This window comes from Eremomyces bilateralis (genome assembly GCF_010015585.1).
Source record: "Eremomyces bilateralis CBS 781.70 unplaced genomic scaffold P152scaffold_5, whole genome shotgun sequence".
Classification (NCBI taxonomy): Eukaryota; Fungi; Ascomycota; class Dothideomycetes; order Eremomycetales; family Eremomycetaceae; genus Eremomyces; species Eremomyces bilateralis.
This window is the reverse complement of record NW_022985071.1, coordinates 1,188,040-1,203,642: the sequence shown is the minus strand read 5'-3', so window position 1 is coordinate 1,203,642 and position 15,603 is coordinate 1,188,040. Positions and strand designations below refer to the sequence as shown.

General features: G+C 51.4%; 5 protein-coding genes across 5 annotated transcripts; 2 read left to right on the top strand and 3 right to left on the bottom strand.

Annotated features, from left to right (window-relative positions):
* Positions 1–1,233: 1,233 nt before the first annotated feature.
* Positions 1,234–2,247, bottom strand: P152DRAFT_392827 (Nucleotidylyl transferase; the record flags this gene model as incomplete). The annotated part of the gene is made up of 3 exons (XM_033676165.1): positions 1,234–1,712; positions 1,782–1,972; positions 2,021–2,247. 3 exons carry the CDS (start codon positions 2,245–2,247, stop codon positions 1,234–1,236), a joined length of 897 nt encoding a protein of 298 aa, XP_033536187.1.
* A 1,640-nt stretch (positions 2,248–3,887) lies between these two features.
* P152DRAFT_392877 (PLAC8-domain-containing protein) lies at positions 3,888–4,465 on the top strand (the record flags this gene model as incomplete). The annotated part of the gene is made up of 2 exons (XM_033676167.1): positions 3,888–4,166; positions 4,226–4,465. 2 exons carry the CDS (start codon positions 3,888–3,890, stop codon positions 4,463–4,465), a joined length of 519 nt encoding a protein of 172 aa, XP_033536186.1.
* Positions 4,466–5,517: 1,052 nt separating this feature from the next.
* P152DRAFT_393637 (5-methyltetrahydropteroyltriglutamate-homocysteine methyltransferase) lies at positions 5,518–7,927 on the bottom strand (the record flags this gene model as incomplete). Its single annotated transcript, XM_033676210.1, has 3 exons — positions 5,518–5,650; positions 5,704–7,538; positions 7,595–7,927. 3 exons carry the CDS (start codon positions 7,925–7,927, stop codon positions 5,518–5,520), a joined length of 2,301 nt encoding a protein of 766 aa, XP_033536185.1.
* Positions 7,928–8,388: 461 nt separating this feature from the next.
* On the top strand, positions 8,389–12,526 carry P152DRAFT_500437 (uncharacterized protein). The gene is made up of 4 exons (XM_033682308.1): positions 8,389–9,065; positions 9,394–9,608; positions 9,653–12,185; positions 12,241–12,526. The coding sequence occupies exons 1-4, from the start codon at positions 8,889–8,891 to the stop codon at positions 12,262–12,264; spliced, it is 2,949 nt and encodes a 982-aa protein (XP_033536184.1). The 5' UTR covers positions 8,389–8,888; the 3' UTR covers positions 12,265–12,526.
* A 161-nt stretch (positions 12,527–12,687) lies between these two features.
* On the bottom strand, positions 12,688–13,499 carry P152DRAFT_472300 (uncharacterized protein; the record flags this gene model as incomplete). Its single annotated transcript, XM_033681146.1, has 2 exons — positions 12,688–13,369; positions 13,420–13,499. 2 exons carry the CDS (start codon positions 13,497–13,499, stop codon positions 12,688–12,690), a joined length of 762 nt encoding a protein of 253 aa, XP_033536183.1.
* Positions 13,500–15,603: the final 2,104 nt, after the last annotated feature.

Here is a 15,603-nt window from a genome sequence, read left to right as displayed (position 1 = left end):
GATCCAGTCGAACATCTTGTCCCGAAGTTCGTTTTTCCCTTGGAGACTTTGTTGAAGCTTGCCCTGGTAGAATACCGTGGAAATCGTCTCACTGACCTGTATATCGAAATTGTGCGAAGGGAAACGGGAATTGCAGGCACTGGATTGAAGCTCCAGTGACGGGGTATCCGTAAGGGACACTTAAACGCTGTAGAAACTGTGATATTAGAGTCTCTAGGCGCGTTGAGAACGAAATTCCCTCCGTGGGCTCATTATAGTAATCAGTTATAAGTTAGCACTGAATCGCGCTTTCAGAGTTTAGGACTTGGGAGTTGAAGACGGTGGTATAAGGTGAGGACATGTATAGTAAGGGTAGATGATGAGGAAGTAAAAGGAAGAAGGTTTTACGTTCGAAGTAACATTGAGGAGAAACATAAAGCAAGTATAAAGCAAAGTAAAAGAAAGCAAACTGAAGTGAACATGAAAGCAATATAAAGGAATTATACGTGATGATGATGACGGAGCCCACAGAAAACAAGGAGATCAGGAACTACCCGTCATATACTAGAATATTCTGTAGTACCACCAGAACAGAACTCTACTGATCTCGTTTCCCTTTAATCACACATCCCGATATAGCATGTGGCATGGCACCATAATGACGGAACTGCAGATCTTGTGCTCTCATGAATTTGGTAGAACCGCTAGTCTCGTCAATCTTGCCGTTGAACTATCTATCTCGCGATTATCAGTTATCCTGGTGGTTGCGATCACCTGAATCGTCTTCTAGGTTTTCGTACGTAGAGTCAGGGTCAGAAGTATGCTCGGTGTTCGCATCGGAGTACTCCCGAAGACCAAGCCGCTTCCCAAGAGTAGTCATCATGATCCTCTGAGCTGGGCGAGTCCCGTCGTGGGGCTCGGGCTCCTGCTGTTCGGTGTGGTTCTTCGGGGGGTCCCGCCCCCCTGGGTGGTCGGCTCCGGCGCCAGGGGTCTTCGGTGGCCTGGCATACGGGGTTTGATTCAGTGTAAGTTGTAGCTCATGCTCAACCGCCGTATATTCCATGTCTACCTCCCCGTATACGTCTTGGGGCGCACAGGTTACTTGAATCCTTCCTTGAGAAAGAAAAGCTAACAACGGCGGCAGATCCAGATTGCTTCGATTTCACGGCCCTTTCCGCACCTCGTAGCATGCTTGGCGGCTCCCCCTGGCGGATAATCAAATTCCGTCCAAACCGGATGTGCTAGTCTCCATCCTCACCTCTTATACAATCCATGCTCTTCTATCCACCTCGCAACACTGGGAAAGCACAATCTTTGCAGGTCGTCATGTCTTCCGTCTGCCACGGCCTCCCTCACCACCGTTGAACTCACACCAACCGCATCTTTCTCTGCCTCCACCATCTCAATCTTCTCCGACCACTCTGCTCTAAAGCCGACATCGTTCAACATGCCATCCCTCAACCTCGCCAGATATCCCGCTTGCTCCTCCCTCGCACTCTCGCTCCCGTCTGGCCGCATCATCACGCATAGCTCGCACCCACTCGCAAAGAACGAGTCGAGCGCCGACAGCGGCGGCTCATGGGAGGAGTAGTACTTGGGCGATAGGAAGCGAGTGAAGGTGTCATACCCAAGGAGATATATCTGGCGGGTTTGGGGAGGGTAGACGGGCGTGCTGGTACTAGAGATTGCGGCGGCTTTGTCGGAATAGAATGCGGTGGAGGTGAGGGCGATGTCTATGTCGATGGGGCCGGATCCGGGAGGAGTGTTGGCTGAAGGTTCAGCGTCATCCTCTGCTTTTAGACCGCTCGGGATGGTATCCTGTCCTATAGACTGTTTTCCTCTTCTATTTAAAGAATCTGATAGCTCCAATGCAAAGAGATGTACCATCGCCAACCGATTCACATATGCTGAGGGGTCTGCCACCTTGTCCGCATTCGCTGTGCTGAATAGTAACACCAGCCTTCGCTGCTCCGATGCACTTTCGTCAACACCACTCCTCGAGGGCGCCGTTGCCGGTGCCCTGGAAGCATCATGCGACCACGCTACGCGGGCGAGCGCGGAGTGTGCGAGGGTTGGGGGATTGAACGACGAGTCGAGGATGTACAGGCTGGAAAGAGCAGGAGACGGTCGAGTTGGAGGAACGCTGCCGCCAGCAGACGGGGAGATGGTGCGGACCACGCGGAACCTTGAACCGGAGGAGAGGAACGTTTGAAGCGTCGATTCGAGATGCTGAAGGAGGGAGGTCGTGGTGGAGAGACGGCTACGCATGTCTGTGTTTGTCATTGTTGTCAATGTCTATTTAGCGATGCTCGTGCATTTGACTACTCTTCAGGCTACCATAACAGGTCTTGATTTCAACAGTTAACTCCTGATCATGGGTAGACGCAGGTCGAAAGAGGCTAGTCTATTTACTGATGATGTTCAAATTGAAATTCGAGCACGCTGTGATGTAATCAACGGAGCGGAAACCCGGTGCAGCTTGGCGGTGTTCCTCTCCACCCAACTCCATGGCGGGATACGAACGAGCGAAAGTGCCGAACTCCTTTTCCCCAACCTTTTTCATCTTTCGTGTTTCATTCCCTCATTCGGGATGTCGGCGACGCGCCGATAGTTTCTAGACACGTTAACTAACACGTGAATACCTAGTAGTCTAGCGCTGCCCAACTTCACAAGCCGATGAACAGACCGCAATTGAGCCAAAGCTGAAAGCACGAGGCTGACTCAATTCTCGATCGTCAGTCAACTCCTATCCCCTGAGTAGTGAGTACTGAGTCCTGAGTCCCGAAGTCCCCTGACTGTCTATCACTCTGTTTGGAACATCGCTGATCGCAGATATTTTTACTTTGCAGTTTGCACGCATACATACCTGGTCGGTTGCGGGAATTGCGGGCTGTGGGACACGACGCTATCTCCAAGCGGGATCGGTCCATGGCTCATGCAATTTCCACCGCTTTAAATGAACCTCCAACCTCTCAGCATGTAAGGAAATACGAGCGCCTCATTTCGCATCTCGTGTTCTTCCAGTTCTTGGCTCCAAATGTCAACATGCTTTCCCTGATTTTCAATTTTTCGTTTGGCCCTACCACGCTAATACCCTCATTGAAACCGCGAATCACTGAGTCAACACTCAACAGTCGAAATTTTGCTCTTCGGCATATTCCATCTCATGGGCTCAAGCCATAGCTGCGGCAGGGGTGATGGGCTCAAGCATTTAAGCGCTCAGCCATTTGCAGCTTGGCCTGATCGGGCTGATCCAGACCACCGGTCAGTTGTTTGTTCTTTGCTGGCTAACTAGGAATAACACATACCTATCATAATCCACGGCACACATTCAAAGCCAATCCCTTCCTTCCTTAGGGTGATTGGCGGTCTCGATTGTCCAGGCCGCATCTGTGATTTTCTGAATAAAGAATCCAAATTCTCAAGGAGCTGCGAGCGACAGCTATAGGCCTTCGTCTGGTGGACGACATTTGGACACGCCGGCACGGTCCATATATCGCTTCTCGTGGCTCGACTTGGCCGCTTTGGTGCGCTGATGAACTGGCGCCTCCCCGAAAACCCCGACTTTTACGGTATAAAGTGGGACCCCTAAAGTTATGATGAGCGCTTTTGCAGGGAGCCATACAGAACACGCCCGTATGGAATACTGTACAATAATAGCCGTTGTGAAATTTTGTATGCGGGATGCCTTTCTTCGTGTGGTCCAGGGGTGCACCTCTTGAGCGTTGGGCTGACCACATAAATGTCCTGGCATCACCATCGTTTTCCTCCTTCAAATGACTTCTGTTAATATTATTGCCGTTCATCACACTCCTTGAGTTCTCTTCCTGACACTTCGCTTTCTTCGATTTCAATCTTATTATACTTCCTTCCAACTCCACTCCCTCACCCCGTTTTACCTTTTCAAGATGGCTGCTCCCGCTCCTGCTCCGGCCAAGTCGGCGATCGACCAGAATGATGTCGAAGATTGGAAGAACCAATTCAACGCGGCCTTGGCCGATACCAGCAAGCTCACGGCCCCTTCTCCCGCCGGAGCCCGCCCGTGGAACTCCTCGTTCTTCGGTTGCCTCAATCCTATCGATACGTGTGCGATCACCTGCTGTCTCCCTTGCGTTACCTTCGGGAAGGTCCATCATCGTGTTCGGAAGGACCCTAGTATGCAAGGTTATGAAGCCATCAACACCTCTGTAAGTTGAACCCCATCCCGCTCTACCTGCAACACTTGAACTGTTACTGATCGATTTAGTGCATCGGTTACTGCCTGAGCAGCTTCGTCGCCCTCCACTGGGTGATGGCGGCGCTTCAGCGATCCGGTATTCGGCAGAAGTACAACTTAGAGGGCGCCTGTTTGACCGACATTGCTGCGGCATGCTGCTGCGGCTGCTGTGACATTATCCAGCAGGATAAGGAGACCGAGCTGCGCGAGAAGGAGGGTGCTTCTCAGTACTCGAACAAGGAGAACACGATGACCTATCCTTCTAGTTGAGAAGATCATCCCTAGCGGTTCAGGGGTTCCTTCCAGTATTCCCATATTCCAGGGGTGGAATTAATTCGAATTGCTTTATTTCATTCATCAAAGCATTTCCCGTCGCGCAGCTCTATATACCACGTCAGTTAGATACCATTGCAAGAAGTCATTTGATCTAATATGTATGGGACATCTATCCCATCCCCTGAAACGCTGTATACCCTTTTTTTCGTGCCTCGACCACGTGTCGTAAATATTCTGCGCTCTGATTGGTTTATTTTGAAATCATGTTCTAACAGGAATTACTGTTGATCCACCTCCACCGATTCTAGACACCCCTACCGCCTATTTTTGGGCGCCCCCGCCGCCCGTTTTGGAGACCCTGTGGCAAACGACAGGACCTGTATTACTTTGTGTATTATGAATTATGTCTGATAGGCCACGCTTTGAGCGTGAGTCGTGCTGTTGAAGCTTTCATGGAATTCACAAGCCGACCTAAATCAGAGCAATCGTCAATATTGCACTATTGTCACTCTAGAGGTGATAAGTCAAATCCGACTACGGCTGGGTTTGAAGCTCTGGAGCTATGGGTCACGACTATTGATATCGTCCCTTTTGGGGGACCAAAAGACTCATGGCGGACACAAACACGGACAGATGGACATCAGAATGTCTCCAATGTTTGTCAGAATGTTTGTTCATTATGGAATAGCCAGAGGCGCATCCACTCTGCAGAGGCAAGTTGATACAACCCCACAGTGTTGAATTAGTTCTGCAGGGCATGAATGCCGACTATGCTAGGTAATGACGAGCGTACTTGCTCGGACGAAAAAGCCATGGAAACGCCGACCCAGACCGTTCTGTCCGGTTGATTGATGAGCAACGCCGATGTTGAGATCGCTCTTGTGGTATAAAAATGTGGTTGACTTTTTCAGTTAAGCAAGATGTTGAATGCTAAACTTTTGGCCCATGGCCTTGCTCATGCAATGCTAAGACAGAATGCGAAGAAGAAATGAGTTGAGGCGACAGCGGATGCAATCCGGTGCCTGTTCCCCCACTATAGACTTGCTCTACTTGGTGTACTTCGCACGGTAGAACTTGGCAGCGTTGACCATGTTGACCAAGGCAGCCTTCGTCTCCGTCCACTGGCGAGTCTTCAGACCGCAATCAGGGTTGATCCAGAGCTGCTCGGGTCGCAGATACCTAAAGACTGGTAAGCATCAACATCACAGGTGTATTAGTGGAGTGGAACATACTGCAACATCTCTTCGATGCGGTCCTTGATCTCCTGCTCGCTCGGGATACGGGGCGAGTGGATATCATAGACACCAGGGCCGATGTGGCGAGGATAAGCCTCGTCAACGAAAACCTTGAGCAGTTTGGCATCGCTCTTGGAGTTCTCAATGGACAGGACGTCGGCATCGAGGGCAGCAATGGCGTGGAAGAAGTCCTGGAATTCGGAGTAGCAGAAGTGAGAGTGGATTTGAGTGGAATCCTTGACGCCAGCGCAGGCGAGCTTGAAGGCGTCCACAGCCCAGGAAAGGTACTTCTCACGCTCAGGGCCAGCGCGCAGAGGGAGACCTTCACGCAGAGCTGGTTCATCGACTTGGATGACATAGATCCCGGCAGCCTCCAAATCAATGACTTCATCGCGGAGGGCCAAGGCAAGCTGTTGAGCCTGCACACTCTGGTGGACGTCGTCACGCGGGAATGACCATCGCAGGTCCGTGATAGGCCCCGTCAACATCCCTTTCATTGGCTTCTTGGAGTTCTGAGCCGCATACTTGGATTCCTTGACGGTCATGGAGGCTGGGCGGGAGATATCGCCGACGATGATCGGGGGGCGGACGCAGCGAGAGCCATAGCTCTGGACCCAAGCATGGGTGGTGAACACGTAGCCTGTGAGTCGCTCACCGAAGTATTGAACCATGTCATTGCGCTCTGGCTCTCCGTGGACGAAGACATCGAGGTCAAGTTCATCCTGGATTCTGATGACGTCATCGATCTCCTTCTCGATGAACTTCTCGTACTCCGCAGGGGTGATTTCGCCCTTGGTAAACTTGTTACGCTGGATACGAATCTCCTTGGTCTGGGGGAAAGATCCAATGGTGGTGGTCGGGAACAAGGGGAGTTTGAGATGCTCGCGCTGCTGAGCGTATCGCTCGGGGAACTGCGAAGCACGTTCGTGCATCTCTTTGGTCACCTTCTCTTGTCGCTCCTTGACTTTGGGGTCATTGGTGCGCTTGGAGGAGGCACGGGATTGCATGGACTTGGCGTTGGCCTCGAGCTCGTCCCTGACAGCGGCAGGGCCATCGGTGACGGCCTTAGCAATGATGGTGACCTCAACGGCCTTTTCGCTTGCGAAAGAGAACCAGTCCCGAACTTCGGAATCGAGCTTCTTCTCGCTGGTCAGAGTGTGGGGGACGTGGAGCAGAGAGCTGGAGGTAGCGACTAGCACGCGATCCTTGCCAAGCTTTTGGATGGCAGCTTCGACGGTTTCAATGGCGCGCTTGAAGTTCGTCTTCCAGATGTTACGTCCATCGACAACACCGCACGACAGGATTTGGCTCGAGCCAATGGCACCGATGACGGTATCGAGTTGTTCAGGGTTGCGGACAAGGTCGATGTGGAGGCCATGGAGGTTCTGAATTGAAGGGAGAACCTCGATGTTGTGGACAATGTCACCGAAGTAGGTAGCCAAGACGAGCTTGGGGAGGTTGGCACCGGAGAGGCGCTCGTAGGCAGGCTTGAACGCACCCTTTACCTCAGCGGGAAGGTCGTAAACTAGGATAGGTTCGTCGATCTGAACAGTCTCGGCACCAGCAGCCTTGAGGCCAGCAAGGAGTTCCTCGTAGACAGGGAGGAGCTTCTCAAGGAGCTCAATGGGCTTCACACTCTGGTCACGATCGGCCTTGCCGAGGTGGAGGAAGGAAACGGGACCAAGAATGACTGGTCGAGTGACGATGCCAGCCGCCTTGGCCTCGTTGAATTCAGCAATGGGCTTTGGGTTGGACCCGAGCTTGAACGATTGACCATCTTGGAAGGTGGGCTTCACATAGTGGTAGTTGGAGTCAAACCATTTGACCATTTCCTAAATCACGTCATGTCAGCAAAATATATGCATACTGTTTCTCCAGAGATCCTCACCAGTGATGGAACATCGATGCCATCCTTTTGGTGGCCACGGCCCATGGCGAAGAGCTCGTCAAGCGGGTTGAGCCCATGCTTGGAGTATCGCTCCGGGATGGCATTGAAGAGCTGGATGTGGTCTAGGACATGATCGTAGAAGGCGAAGTCGTTGCTGGGGATGATGTCGACACCAGCATTCTTCTGAATCTGCCAGTGGGCCAAACGCAGCCTCTTGCCCTCGGCCAAAAGGTCGTCACGAGAGAGCTTGCCTGCCCAATAGGCCTCGTTGGCCTTCTTGAGGTCTCGCAATACTCCCATACGGGGGAAGCCGAGAATTGATGATTGAACCATGTTGGCGGGGTTAGGCGGGGAAGTTATGGGGAGAGGTGTAGCAAAGAGGGGTTAGGTGTTCTTGAGGACTTGACAAGAAGGGAATTGAATGAAAGGGGAGGAATAGCAAGATGATATAGTCCTCAGATGAGATCAGGGAATGGAAAGGTGATGAGAGAAAAACTAGGTAGAATGATGTGAGGTGAGGAGGGTGAGAAAAAAATGGCGGGGCATCTGGTGTGCTTTTCTATTGTGTGAAGTGGAATCGAATTGCGTGTGTGCTCAGTGGTGTCGCTATAGAAGGCGCGACCCTGGTCCGTCCCTCTCCGCGTGTCGGCAGTTGCAGGGAGCTGCAGGTAGGTGTGACCCCATGGAGCCAATCACAAAACGGAATCATCTTTCGTGTACCGACATCGGGTTCCGTCTTGGCAACAACACGTGGATTTGCGGACACCGATCTCAACGGCAATCCCATCGCTTTACGGGATATTTTCATTACAGCTACATTCTACCTTCTACCACTCGATACGGGTGCTTTCTACTGTATTCAGAACAGAGGGGAATACCGGTACCTGAATTGACATGCCCTCATCACCGCCATCCATGAGCTATATCAGCTCCCCCCTGTCCGGACTTCAAGCTTGCCCGAGGGGGCATGAATTCGGGCCTGAATTGGGATCCAGGGTGGCTCATGGCAGCGAGTAGCTATCAGATCACAGATGTCATATGCTCAAGCTCTTCATGATACATATGGACCGAAATCGCCTTATTATGGCCCGTGTCAAGCTGAAACCAACCAGGTCATTGGCTTTGCCAACTGCTCTAAACTTAATTACCATGATGCTTCATTCGTACTCATGTTATTTGTGGTCTCCACTAGTCCCTAACAACGATTTCTTCTTGTGTTCAGTTATGCTAATACAACGTGAGTTCATGCTCGTGTTGCACATACCGGGAGATGCGTTGAGGAGTCTAAGTCGAGATGGCCTCAGCTAGAATTCATCTGTTCCTGTTCTCCCGGGATGGCAACAATAATATCGTCATCGCCATCGCTATCATCATCTGCACAATGGCAACCCTCTTCCTGCTCGTGTTAAGCCCTCTCAGTTGCACTGAACATGCCTGTGCCGTCACAGCAAGATGGCAGGCGATGGCGGAGGTATAATGCCTCACGCTGATACTATACCTCTCTGCTGCATCTACACTGATGTGTCTTCTTGAACTCGAAAGTGTCCACGTTGAGCAAGAGAGGAAGGCACGACCACAGATCTCAGCATCTTGGCCGTGGCTTCTCTCTCTCTCGCATCTCCGGCCTCACACCGCCATCTTCATGTTATTTTCCTTTTTCACCAATCCACTTCGTGTCTTGTACATTTGTGTCGTTGTTATCTGCTTAAGTCCACCATCACTCCAATATCGTCCCGTATCAGCGTTGTCCCTATCTCGTTCTGTATCTATGTCTCTTGATATCTGCTGCCCCTCTCCAGACCGGTCCTGTTCTCCCCTTCCGAACTATCGGCCTGTTGAAAGTCGGACTTCGTGGAGCTTCCCGGAAGAGAGCCCAATGCAGCGACTTCCCGCTAGCAGCAATCTATCGGATCTTCCCGATAACCCTCTGGGACAGTCTCCGGTGGGCCCACATACCCCACGGTCGTCAAGTCCAAGCGAACAGGATGGCCACTCGCCTAGTCGGTCCAGGAAAGTACAGAGACGCCTCTCGCGTGGACTAAATACTTCCATCTCAAGCATTCTGCGACACCGGTCTCTTTCCAAACCCGAGGGCACTCCACCTCCGCAGAATTCCACTCGGGGAGCGCAAAAACTTACCAGATGTGAACTTCTGTCGGACAAGTCCAGGGATGAAGGGGGATATGATTCAGATGCGGAGATCATCATGAGTTCTGACGTTGTAAATCGAGTGTCAACTCCTTCCAATCCGGTCACCATTCGCCATGTGCAAGCAGATTTTCAAGGGGAAGTTCGAGACTGTGGCGATATCTCTCCGTTCGTAGTTCCAGTTCTGATCACACAGTTGTGCAGCACTGACCATGGAACTAGTGGTGCTCCTATTACCCTAGAGGGCGAATGGGAAGCGTCAACTGCTCGAGAAACTGTGTCGCCAGCTGAAATCGCTTCCCATGACAATGGTCATGACCAGACGAGTATGTTCGGGGCACATCTATGCGAAAATCGCAATGGGCCAACGGTCTCATTTCAAGGTATCGAATTGGAGGAACCTATTGCAGTGCTTGATGGCAAGGTGGGTGGCAGCAGGACAGTGGAGCCCGCAGAATATCCTTATTCGACGGTTGAAGATTCCTCTCCTCCCGCACAGGGAGCCGGATCACCAGCGAGATCACACCTCCTCCAACATATGCGAATTTCAAACCTTTTACGATCGACATCTAGAGCGTCAAGTGCGTCAGTTGCGGTCGGTCCCTCTTACGGACTTTGTCGAACCAAATCCGGCTTCAGCATCGTGTCTCGCCCTTCTACAAGTCGCCACCTCAAGACTGGCCTTTCTAGATCGGGGTCCGGCATCCGCATCGATTCGCCAAAGCCTGACGATTTGCTGTCGGTGTCTTCATCACGACCAACGACTCCGCTCCAGAGGTCTAGCCAGATGATGAAAGACGAGGACATCCCTCCGGTTCCCGATATTCCTCCCCTCATGGCCAAGGCGTTGGAAACTCCCAACCACGATGTGACAACCCCGTCGCCAAACACCATCTACCAGTCGGCTTTCGAGGAGAGGCCGCACAATTGGATGGGTTTGGGGGATTGCAATAGTGCAGACAGCTCCACTGCTCGCAGAGACTCCGGGATCGATTCTATTCAGCCTGATTGGGACCCACCAGATGTTATTTGTTACAAAGCGAATCCGAAGAACAAACGAGACTCTGTGGTTGGATATCTTCAGACAGTCACTAAAAAGAAGATTCGAAGCGGAGAGTTCCTCTATCATGACGGAGCCAACGACGACCCAATGACCCTTAACTCTGGACGACGGCCATCCGTCCTTGAACGGAGCGAAGCGGTCGATATGTGGAGGAAAGCGGTTCAAGCCAACGAAAACGAGAAGTCTACCCTCTTTCTACCCCAGAACCAAGGCAAGACGTCTCCTTACGCCCCTCGAGAGCGAAGTTCGTCTTTGCTCAATCGTGTTCCATCCCGCTCTGCCTCCACACTACCCACTCACGAAAACCGGTCTTCCTTTGGTGTCCGCGAAAGCCCTTCCGTCTCTGGAGTTCCGTCCTTCAAGATCGATAGCTTCCTCTCCCCTCGCTCTGCTGAGAATGCCGTGGATACTCCATCTGCGAGATCTCTTTCTCTGAGTCCGCTTCAGCAAACCCCTGAGCACGAAGCCATGAAGCGGTTTCCTTCATTGCAGCCGCTTTATCAACTCGGCGGTTTAGCACACAACGACGACATCTCTCGCAGTCGTACATCTTGTGGATACGTGCCCGTCATCAAAGTCTCGGGTATTGACCCTGCTACGCTAGGCGTTTGGGCGCAGTACCCAAGCCATACACGCGAAGAGCGTACTGGGAGCGCTGGCCTTGCCGACAATGTCATTGTCCGAGACTTTGCTGTAGAGCAGTCGACGCCGAGGAAGAGCGGACCCATTTTTCGGCCTTCCTCAACGCCTAGATTGTGGCTTCGTCGCCAGAGGAGAGGCATTGGGCTTCCCAAGAGCAGGAGCATAGACTTTAGCAAATCGATTTTTAAAAAGTATGCTCGCATTTTCAGCCCCCAGAGCGACGAATTCCGACATCAAGGCCACGGCCACCGCTCCTCAGTCTCGGCACGTGGTGCTCTACGATACCCCGACCTCGAATTGCTTCCACCTGTGTTCCCAGACTCAACGTCATCAGCAGTGGATAGAGTCCGATCCACTGCCCACTCTCCTGGTACTGCGATCCCGATTCCCGACATTAGATTTGAAAAGGCCGTGGTCGATTCGAAAATGGATGGCAAATCTGGCGCAGATACTCTGGATCTGTCACCCGCACAATCACTGCCAGCTCCCCCCCAAGCAAACGTGGCGAGCCCACATAACCTCAGTCTGCGTCAAGCGAGTGTCTTGGATCTACCTTCTCAAGTCGACGGATGTCCGGACCGCGTATTGTCGCCCCGAAGTGCTGCCGCATGGGCATTGATCTATCAACAAAGTCTACCGATCACGGAGCAAGTCTTCGCCAGTCGCGACTCATCCACCGGGAATGCACGGCTTTCTGACTTCGATTTTGGCTTCAAATCTGCTGCCCCTTCTGCATATGTAGAGAATGGGGGAGACGCACGATGCGGACGTATCGCGCTACTGGCCCCTCAAGGAGCTCGCGCCTTCCCATCCTTGAATGTTGGGCATGGCTCAAAAGAGGAAATATACTAGAACCTCCGGCAATTGACTGAGCTCTGTCGTTGCTTGAAGTATTATCTGTTGGTGTATGCCTCTCCATGGACCATTATTCATAGCATTGCAGTCGATGTCGCATCATTTTATGTTGTCTCAAGGTCAATGCAGTCCTATTATTTTTAAGTTGCATTAGGGAAATTAGCACTGATTCCTGATCAGAGCAAGGCAAAGAGTGGCCACTTGAACCTGTGGGAGTCATTTACGGTACATTAACACGATAATGTGTACATTCTTAGCAGATTGAAGGCTCAATGGCATGCAGCTCACCCGCAAGACTACCTGGACATTTGAGCAAGATCAAGCTGAGTGTCGGATATGTTGCATGCTTGGTATATCGCTGTCAAACAGAATAGATGTTGGCGCTCTAAGCCTTCACCAGGCTGGTATATTCTGCTGGAAGGGCAAAAGGCACAGATAAGATCTTCAAGCTCTCGTTGGTCCATGCATCCTCCTCAGTGCCAATACCGACCAATTTTCCCGCGGATCCAGCCGCTGCACCTGGTTCGATGGTCCCAATCACAGAGTAAGTCGTCTCGCCGCGGTTGATGTGTACTCGACCCCTCTGTTCCGACAGCTTCTTCCCATCTTCCGTCTGCACCTCCCAGATGGTCGTTCCCATGTCAATCTCAATTGGCGAGGGATTATGCACCTTCACTTCGGCTTTGTAACCCGCGCCATCCGGGGTGACCGAGACGAACTCGCTCTTGGGCCCATTCATGCCCTTGATGCGCACCTCCTTACGGTAGATGATGTTCGCCGACATCATCAGCGCCTTGACAACGCCCTTGCCGTTGTCCAGGGTGACGGTCAGCTCCTCGTCCTTCAGGATGGACTCGGTGAAGGCTAGGTATGCCTCCATGTCGATGATCTGGATTTCCTGGTCCGGCATGCTCACATCGGTGCCGGACGATTTGGTTTTGACCTCGGGAAGGTCAACGCGACCGAACACGCCTTTCGGACCAACCATGTCGACGGTCATCGGGGCCAGCGTGGCACCAAGGGGACCGGTGTCCGTGACCCGGCATTCAATGGCCATGTAAAATGTCCTGATTGGCTGTGTTAGTCTCATACAGAAGGCATGCATCGGGAGGTATACTCTTTAGTAGCTCTGGTGATCTTGATATGGCTGATCTCCAGCTTCGAACGGTTCAAAATGTACTGTACAATGGAATCCATGATGGCGATCGGATAGACTGTGTATCGGACTGTATCCAAGAAATCTACTACTAAAGGTCTAGGTAGCTACAGGATAAAGTCAAGAGGTACGGGTGGAATAGCATCGAACATCAATCGTCAGAGTTCAGGCGCCATGCCAATTTAAATATACTATCGTCAGCTTGAACCCCCATCTTCACGTGTTGTCGGTAGCATCTATCCAAGCTTACCTGTCCGCTCTTCGGCCTTTCGGCTCGGGGAGTTGGGACATGATCAGCACATGGCAGCTCGCGACGATCATGGATGGTGGAGGTTGGCGTGGCTCTGGCGTCTGGGGAAATAGGAGATTGCGGGTTTCATTGCGGGGATATGCATTCTAGATGCCCAGATCGCTCGACGGTGTAACAGAAGAGTTTTGAGCGTGGCACGTATGCCTCGGGAAAGGGAAGAATACTCCGGTATAGTTCATAGGTAAATGGTGTTGCTTGAACATCATCCTGTGATGTTCATGGCGCTTGAGTGCTGCCAAAGTGCGCGCCCCTCCTTTCACATGCATCAAAAGCATGAGGGGCAGACGATGAACCCTATTAGTAGCTTCGTGTCCGTTTCTGTTTGAAGTAGAGGTAACTGCTGACTCACGGTTGTGACTTGATGAATAGAACACAAGAAATTCTTCATCGTTACTCCGTATGCCATGTTTGCTTTTGGCTGTCCCGATTGAGCTAATGTAAATCGCTGTCTTAGTGTTGGGCCCTGGAGAGTCTCATGATCTCATGATCTTATACATCTAAAGGATTACAGAGTAACGCGACAGTGGGGGCATTATACCAACCTCACTGGCCACTCTTTTGTATATATGTATTGGATTATTGGTCGTGAATGCTAAGTCCGGCTCGTTTAATATCTCTACCCTTCTTACGCACATCAAGTCTTGAGATTCTGTGTGGAACTTTTCTCCATAGTCTCCACCATGACGATGCCACAAAGAGAGTCAATATATGTCCTATCATTCACGATAACAATGTCCCCAACATCATGAACGTCCACTATTCCTGCCTCCACTAACGTGAGAGCCCTACAATGATCTAATCTAGGCCTTCAAATATTCTCCAAGGACCCGCAAACCTGCTCACTGTGGTTACGCTCGGCAGACCTGCTGTCTGGCCTTTGGTATGATATCGTCTGACATTCTGAACAGTCACATTTGAAATCGGACCAACTCCGTCTTTATCTAGCACATGGAGAGCAATCAACATCTCCTTGACCTCATTCGAGTGGTGCATGTTCTCCACCTCGATGGTTTTGAACCACGGTTCCAAGAAATCTTTTAGCTCGCTGAAGGGGCTAGTATGTGGAAGAACACTCCCGGTCACTTCTCGTTCCAGACCTTCTTCGATAAGGATGGTGGCAGGACATAGCAACGGTGCGCCTGATGGTCGCGTTGGTTGACATGTTGGTATCAATGCTGCCATCGTTGCTCGCCTCCGGTTCATTTGAGGACGTTGAGAATTGAGAATCGAGATCCTGGTCATCCATACAGGGCATATTGAATTCCCAGGATGAGGAGAGGAGACTTTGATGATTGTCTTATCAAATCGGAAGTTCTCTATTCGCATATTTCGATCCGGGTATCGCGTGCATGCTCCATCAGCAACATTCAGGCGGACATTGCTCTTGAGGACTAGGTTTCCGGGTAGGTATAGTCCGCTTCGAACCTACGCTGCCCCGCCTCCTTTCCTTCTGGAGTCACCCACTGCTCTTTGAAACCGACCGTGTTACATCTGATATTGGATCGGTGCCACACGGTTGGTAAAGTATTTTTTACTTTGGGATCTGCTGAATTCGGAACGACATCCTCTATCGAATCTGCAACTAACACTGGGGGCCTCCGGTCCGTTAATATGGTGATTAGGTACTGGTTCGGTCAATGCGAACTTTGACGCCAGCACCGTGAATCGTAGTTTTGATGGCCAGGTTTCCGTGAACTGATTCCGTAAAACTGCACGTCTTTCGGGTCCGGTTTCCTCATTGTACATACTGACCTCAGCATTATATTCTTGTACCCTTGTCTGGGCGTTAGAGTGTGAGTATCCCATCTCTTGTGAGTGTAATAAAAAGATCAAGC

What these genes read in the sequence shown, in the direction of transcription:
- P152DRAFT_500437 (XM_033682308.1), top strand. Translation starts at nt 8,889, where the DNA reads ATGGCCTCAGCTAGAATTCATCTGTTCCTGTTCTCCCGGGATGGCAAC. An exon ending in CGCCTAGTCGGTCCAGGAAA is followed by an intron (nt 9,609 to 9,652) that starts GTACAGAGACGC and finishes TTCCATCTCAAG; the next exon opens with CATTCTGCGACACCGGTCTC. An exon ending in CTGCTGCCCCTTCTGCATAT is followed by an intron (nt 12,186 to 12,240) that starts GTAGAGAATGGG and finishes TGGCCCCTCAAG; the next exon opens with GAGCTCGCGCCTTCCCATCC.